The sequence below is a fragment of the Chiloscyllium plagiosum genome, chromosome 19, assembly GCF_004010195.1.
Source record: "Chiloscyllium plagiosum isolate BGI_BamShark_2017 chromosome 19, ASM401019v2, whole genome shotgun sequence".
NCBI classification, from domain to species: Eukaryota; Metazoa; Chordata; class Chondrichthyes; order Orectolobiformes; family Hemiscylliidae; genus Chiloscyllium; species Chiloscyllium plagiosum.
The window spans coordinates 29,984,567-29,992,754 of NC_057728.1; the positions used below are offsets into that span (position 1 = coordinate 29,984,567).

Sequence of the window (8,188 nt, forward strand, 5' to 3'; positions counted from 1 at the left end):
GTGCAAACTCCACACAGTCAGTCGCCTGAGTCGGGAATTGAACCCGGGTCTCTGGCGCTGTGAGGCAGCAGTGCTAACCACTGTGCCACCGTGCCGCCCACTATGCAGCACAACTCCAAGTGCAATGGCCTCTATAAAACAAATTCAAAGTTTGAACTTTCATCAACCATTTAATGTTTTATTAGACTTGCAGGGTGAGTTCATTGGGAACTATTATGTTAATATGGATAGCTTTACCATTTACTTCAAGCCATTTCCTTAGATAATTGTCACCATTATTTCTATTTTAACAAGGCAAAGTACAAACTAACTGATCTGCAATCAGCAAACATCTGACGTCAGAATGATATTGGTATTAGCTATATTTGAGCAACAGATGTTTGTGCTAAATATTTGTCACAGCTTTTAAGTTCATAAATTCAGCAATAATCATTGCAATGACATAATCCATTCATAATTTTGTAGTTGAGGGAAACTGATCCAAAGCAAGGTTTCATCAGAGAGTACATCTATTTTACTACAATATGTTTTACAACATTGAAACATGTATCAATGTTACCTCTGTATCTATCTGGCTTTGGGGGCTGAGTGGCAAGTGCAAGTGAATGTGTGTTTACAGGAGCCATGCACACGATACTTACTAAATGTCCTCTGGATTACAGAACAGGTAGAAAGTGAGGACTGCAGATGCTGAAGATCAGGATTGAGAGTGTGGTGATGGAAAAGGACAGGTCAGGCAGCATCTGAGGAGCAGGAGTATCGTCGGAGTGGAGGGTGGAGCGGATAGGTGGGAAGGAAGATGGACAGGTGGGATAGTTCAAGAGGGTGGTTAAGTTAATGTTATGTTATGACAAACGTTTGGGAGATATCAATAAACTGACAAAATGGGTGCATAACTGGCTAGTGACATCAATAGGGAAAAGCATGAAGTAGTACGTTTTAGTCAGAAAAATAAGGTCGTCACATATGCCTCGGAAAGTAAGTGGCTGAATAGATATTGGAGCAGAAGGGTCAAATACACCAATCACCAAAAGTAGCAAAGCAATTTAATAAGGACATTAAAAAAGAACAAAACACCAAGGTTTAAGACAATAATAGTTTTAACACAGGTGTAACACCTTTGCCAATTTGAGTAACCATGTTTAAGTTCTATATCTATCCAAAAAGAGGTACAAGGGAGGAGGTTTCTGTCCATTGTAAGTGATTCATTATGCCCCATAACACAATCAAGGCTAACATTTCCTACAACATGCCTGCTAAAAAAATTGTTGATAAAAAAATTTGAAAAATACATTGTTAAATGGACTATTAAATCTTCCATTCTCAGTGCTGTCATGACTCACTTTAATGAACACAGAAAAAAATTAATGCTACAGTATCCATAATTTTCTGGTGAACTCTAAAGAAGGGACAACCATTTTATTTACCTTTTAAAATCTTTCCTGATTCCAACTCATGGTTATTGCCTCAATGCAGTTGGTACAAAACTGTACAATTTCTGAACCTTGGCTGCCTCACTGAAAATTTCCACTGAACATTTCCAAAGAAGCTCTTAAATGGGCCAATTCCAATCGACCTTGTTAATAGAAGTGAGACTCACTTCCACCCCAGCCCTTGGGAGCACTGCTCAGCAGGTGTTTGGTTAGTTCTCCTGTGTCCCTTCTTGCCTGAGAGGGGATAGTAAAATTCTGGAACACTCGTTCCCAAGATAGTCATGAATCTATTATACATTATTTTATCAAAGGCCTTTTGAAAATCTAAATATATTTCAACTACCACCCACATCTACTCTCCCTAAGAATTCAGTAAAGTTTGTCAAGCAATTTCCATCAGCAATTGTGAGATCTTCATGCATATCTCTTTGTTATCTGATCCGCATTCTGATTTTTCTTTTATGTGGCTGTAAAATACATCACACTCATTTTACATATCATCCTACTTCACCTTTGAAGATGTTGATCTGTTTTCTCCCATTTATATGAACTTAGTTTGGATCAAGTTCATTTTGACCTAATGGAACTTTACTTTTTTCCAGACCATCACCTATATCTCAGACTATTATTCATTTACATTCAAATGCTAAACCCATGCTATGGCCACTATTTTGCAAATGTTTTTCTAACCTGTTACCTAACAACTTAACTTCCCAGGACTGTATCAAGCAATGTATCATTCCTTGTGGGCTAGAAATAAACTGATTTAGGAACTAGTCAAAAATGCCTTCTAAAACACATTTTCTAGTTTCTCAACTTAGAATAGGTTTATTTTGGCCTATCCTGGAATATTTAAATCACCTTGGATAAAAAGTTGTTTTTATTTTTTTTCCTGAATTGTCTAAAATTTGATTGGTAGCTCATACTGCATGTCAAAAATTGACCTTCCATTTTCCTTATTTGTACAGTTTCTGTCTCAAGACAAACCCCATGACACCCTTAAATTGTTGGGATACAATGGAATGCTCAACCAACACTGCTTCCTCATTCCCATTCATTTCTTCCATTTTTCTCCTGAAAATTTATAAACAGGACTATTAGATTCCAGTCTTGACCAAACTATGCTGTATATACATGCAAGCTATATCACAGAGTCATAGAGCTGTACAGCATAGAAACAGACCATTTGATCCAATTTGCTCATGCCGACCAGATACCTTAAATTAATCTAGTCCCATTTGCCAGCACTTGGCCCATAGCCCTCTAAACTCTTATGTTCATATACCCATCCAGATGCTTTTTAAATGTTGTAATTGTACCAGTCTCATCCACTTCCTCTAGAAGCTCATTCCATATATGCACCATCCTCTGCATGAAAAACTTGCCCCTTAGATCCCTTTTAAATCTTTTCCCTCTCACCTTAAACCTATGCCCTCTAGTTCTGGACTCCTCTGCTCCAGGGAAAAGACCTTGGCTATCCAACCTATCCATGCACCACATGATTTTATAAACATGATTTTATTGCAGGCAGACTAGAATTGAACACAGTATCCCAAAGTAGCCTAACCAATGTCATGTTTAGGCTCAACTAATCATATTCCTCCATAATTTGTGCTGAATTTAATACTTAATTTGTTTCAATTGCTTTGTTCATTGATATAAGTGCCACACCAATTGTGACTTCCATCTGTTGAAATACAGCCCTTCCTTTTTTACATCTACTTTCAACATTTATCTTTAGTTACATCCTTTGCTCTTTCCACAATATAGCTTTCATCTCTCACTACTGCAAAGGAAATGGATTCATGAAACCTAAATAGGTTTCCAATCAAAACTATCACAATTTTTTCCAAATTGAATTTGGTGAACGAGTGGCTTATAATCCTTCGAATATTTTGTTTGGTTTGGGTTTAGACTGTTTCATAGAGAGGATATTTCAATCTAATTGGTTGAAGAGCCTCACTGTTGCTTCACAGCTACCACAGACACATCATAACAGGTATCAGCTGATTGGAAATCCTCACTGACAACCCTTCAAAAAGGTCACAGTTATATGCAAGGCAAACTGTCCAAGTACCACTCCTTCACCTTTGAGAGCAAACCTCAGGCCACTATAACTGATACTTTATATTAATTATGCTGCTGGAGACACATTATGTGCATAATGAGATTCTAGGAATTTTAAATGATTATCGTGAATTCTATACTTTGTGCAAAATGTGTTTCAACAATTGATTTACCATGTATTTTTTCTTTTGTAGAAAGTCTGAGGTAATAGTAGATCCTACCTATGAGGAGGGACACATTGTTAAAACTCTTCTCCAGTTTGCTAAGAAGAACAGCGAGAAAGCAATCAGAGGAAATCGCACTGGCATCTTGTGTACACTGGTCATATACCACCACGTCCTGCTCATCATCAAATGCAATCTGTAACAGCAATGGGGGAAATAAATTAACAGAAAGTGATGTCCACAATAGTCAATGCATCTTAAAATACAATACAAATAACATTTTCATGTGTGGAATTAGGACCAAATTTACATATTCCAATGGAGGTGCAAGTGGGATCATGGAATGTTAAACTTAATTTTATTTTGACAGCAAAGCAATTTCCTGCAGCTTGCTACACTGTTTTCGTGTGACCTTCCCGTGGGTTAGGAAAGCCTTTGGTGCAAACTTCATCTACTCTTTGTAAGGTCCGCATCATTTATTTTTCTTTACTTTTATTGTGGACTAAAATGTAAATGAACGGTTTTGAAACCAAGAACTTTAAAAGGAATTGCTGAGAGTATGAAAACAAGTTACTGGAACTGATAGTGAGTTGTATTTGCGCAGTTGCTTTGCAAGCAATGGTGGAAGAGAGAGAAGACAGCATGGTACCAGGGTGGGTCTGCAAAGTACAATTTGGCTGGCAACAAGTAGCTAATTGGTTTGTTCAACTGTGACCATTGTGGATGCTGACTGCCATCAGTCTGATGACAACTATGATTGGTTCTTACACAATTGAATAGTTTGTGTACATGAACAATACGGTGTAATATGATTTTCCAGACTGCACGGAGCAGCGTCTGTCTCTATAGCTCTTAACAGCAAAGTAACTCCAACATAGAGACTAGCATTCCCTCTGAGGCCTGTGTATGGCAGTGACTTCAAGAAAGCAGTATGCTGACACCAATCACTGTGTGAAACATTGGAGTGAGCGCAGCTTAGAGGGAACACAGCTGGGGATAGCTATTTCCTCCCATCATTTATTATTTGTTTGGAAAATGAACAAAACAGAAACACTCCTCTGAAAATTCATGACCAATTGAGAAATTGTGCTAATGTGTAGCTAATGTTTTGAAAGACAAGTTTAAAATATTTTGATATCTTCAAACATCATGCTGCATTCTAACATAGACATGTATTGGATAGAGTCAAATCGTAACAATCCATCCTGTGAGGGTTAATCAACTCTCACTTTGATTAACATTGCACAGTTGTTCACATGCAAAAAGTAAAACTGAGGCATCCAAGGTGCGGAGTTATCTTATATCACAAACATCAAGCAATGATCAACTGATCAGTTAGGAAACTGAAGTAATTATTTTAAGGACTGGATGTCTAGTGCACCATATAAATCTTAAGCTTTCCTTTCAAATTCACATAGACAAACAAGAAAAAAAATTAAGGTTATGTTCTCTAATCAAAAGGGAAATTTAATTTAATTACCAATCAGGCACTCAAGATCCAATGATGGAAGTCTCTCCTCAAACACAGCCATGAATGCTGTGCAATCTCAGATTTGTGCCTAATTTTCCAGAATAACTGGCAAAGTAAAACTATGAACGTGAAGCATCAATATTTTTGATGGAGATTGTTGGTTGGTGAATAATGGAAGGTTTCTGACTGGAACAGGCACGAGGATGTGGCATTTGAAGATGCATTCAGTGACTATCCCCACTTAACTGAAGTCACTGAATTTCTTGCAGCACTGCAGCCAGATTCTCAATGGCAGTTCCACTACCACTGACTGTGATGACTAGCTGCTTGCACTGCTTTCCCAGCGTTGAGGACCACCCCGGCATCAATGGATACAGGATGTCCATCCTTCGGTCCAGCTCCTACATCTAGGCCTCCAGCTCTGCCTTAGAGATTTTTGGAGCATGTTCTGCATTGTTGTCATTCTTGTGTCTTTTCCATTTAAATATTTAAAATTATTTCCAGCACTTGCACCAATCAAAATCCACCACCCTTTTAAATGGTACAGACAGGTTTTAAGCAGCATAGCTTGTACTACAGCCAGTCACACATGATTCTGAAATCTGCTCAGGGGTGCAGCCACTCGACAGCACACTTAACATTGCTTGTTGCTCTAACATAAATGAGCAACAGCACAAACAATCCTAAAGAAACGCTTCTCAGGCTATCCAATTTTCTTTAAAATGCTATATATTAAACAGCAACTCCATAATGTCACAATCAAATCAGTTCCATCAATTCCAGTGCATCTATAATTGTTTAGGCACCATCTAGATCTAAGGATTGCAATTTAAACTGGCATTTACAAATCAACTCAATGTGAATATTAGAAAGTGTTGATGTGGTTTTATTATGTAAGACTGCATGCTGTACTAACAGCGATGGAGGGTTTGTTGCAAAAGGATACGCAAAATGTCAACATCTAAAAAGAAAATATGACAAATCTGACCACACTTGAGTAGTTTTTGATAGAGGGTGGGGTTGTGAGCTATTTTGTATTTCTGTGACATGATTTATATATGTTTTTCATATGCCATAATAATGTATGAATGTGTTGTGCTAGTCTTTTTTATTCCAAGTCTCTACATTCACATTTATAATGGAAACTACCTATTTAAACACTAATTACACCTTTCCATCTGGAATACTGTTGTAGAATCGCCCAGGTCCACCTGAACTGTAAAGAAACACATATATGCAGAACCTCTGTTCATGATAATTTAGTCATCTTTGCACCAAATATTGAATTATTGAAATTATATTAAACAATACATAAAAAGGGGGCATTTAAGTGCTCAGTCAACAATCAGATATGGTGTATCAAGCAACTAAGTTGAGACTGTATATGAAAATTATTATAAATAAGAATCAGTAAGCTTCACCACAGTCAGAAAGGAGAGATCAAATTCAGAATGATACACAGCCATAGTTATGGGACTTTGGAGGCAGCATGGGAATTTGCTGGAGAGGGAAGAAGTGCTTTTTGTTGGCTTTTTTTGATTCTGAGTTTCTATTGTCTTCTTACAGGATAAATTTAAGACCAAGACAAGGGGACCAGCACAAAATAAAATGACATCACAGGAAAAGCTTAAGGTCATTGGTCTGTAATAGCTGTTAATTTGGCTATTATATTTAAATTAGGTTTATTATAGATTACGTTCAGATTGAAGGCAAACTGGAGCAATATTTACAGATTACAAACTAAAAGACCAGTAGAAATTTATATTTTAAAAATTTCAAGAATGCAGTAAATACAATACAGCTGCAGGATTAGGTGATGTGTTGTACCTGCATGATATGGAAGCTAATGGAGCCATTGTGTTTCACAATGACCACATCTGTAGCAAATGCTGGTTGTTCAACAAACTCCGGCTCAGAGTTGATGAGCTGGCGTCTGAGCTTCAAACACTGATTTATCAGGGAGGGGGAAAGAGTTATCTGGATGCTGTGTTCCAGGCGGTAGTCACATCCCTTAGATTAACTACTTCAAATTTGGTCAGTGGTCAGGGACAGGGCGGTGTGACTACGTGCAAGGTGCACTAAGAGATCCAGGAGATGGTGGTGTAGGACCCACACTCTTTGAGATGGTCTAACAGGTTTGAGATTCTTGCTGCCTGTGTGGATGAGAGCGAGGGCTTTTGAGAGGATGAGCAAACTGACCTGAGCACAATGATATAAGGAGACATTTTAGAGCAGGGAGTAAAGAGAAATGTATCTGTAATTAGGAATAGTATAGTCAGGGGAATAAACATTGTTTTCTGTGAACCGGATTGAGAGACTCCTGTACACTGCTTTCCCTGTCTGGTACTTGGGTTCAAGATATCTCATCTGGACTGCACAGGAACTTGGAGTGGGGGGAGGGGAATCCAGTTATCATGGTCCATATAGGTACCAATTGTATAGATGGAAAGAGAAAAGAGGTTCCGCTGAGGGAATATGAGCAGCTAGGGGGTGAAATTAGAAAAGCAGATCCAAAACAGTAATAATCTTCATATTACCTGAACCATGAGCTAATTGGCATAGGGTCAACAAGATTAAAAAGGTAAACGCATGGCTCAAGATTGAACTGGGAGAAATGGATTTGACTGCATGGGAGATTGGCCCCAGTATGGGGGAAGGAGGTAGCTGTTCCGATAGGACGGGCTCCACCAGGATAATGCTGGGACCAGAGGCCTGGCGAATCACATACCTAAAGCTATGGATAGGGTTTAAACTAAATAGAGGGGGGAATAGGTTCAGTTGCATGGAAAATTCTAAAATTAAAGATAAAAGAGAAGGAAAAATTTGATATTTGTGATTGAGCTAATTCTTACTAGAAAATAAAATAAAAGGGACAGACGTGTGAATGTCACATTGCACCAAAGAACCAGAAATATTTGGGGACCCTCAGTGATAGAACAAACTTAAAGGCTCTGTATCTAAACACACAAGCCATTCAGAGTAAAATAGATGCGTGATGGCATAGTTCAGGGTAAAACAATTGTGTGTGTGTGTATACACATGTTGGATGATGA

At 38.1% G+C, this 8,188-nt stretch overlaps 1 protein-coding gene across 3 annotated transcripts in view; it reads right to left on the reverse strand.

The window, feature by feature from the left end:
* Positions 1-8,188, reverse strand: part of dusp16 (dual specificity phosphatase 16) — a 97,359-nt gene that overhangs the window by 33,769 nt on the left and 55,402 nt on the right. For 2 of the 3 annotated variants that reach the window (XM_043709457.1, XM_043709458.1), the window contains exon 3: positions 3,674-3,860. In XM_043709457.1, coding sequence (XP_043565392.1) covers positions 3,674-3,860 — 187 coding nt within the window. The remainder of the gene's footprint in view (positions 1-3,673; positions 3,861-8,188) is intronic. The other variant, XM_043709459.1, reaches the window with a different exon arrangement.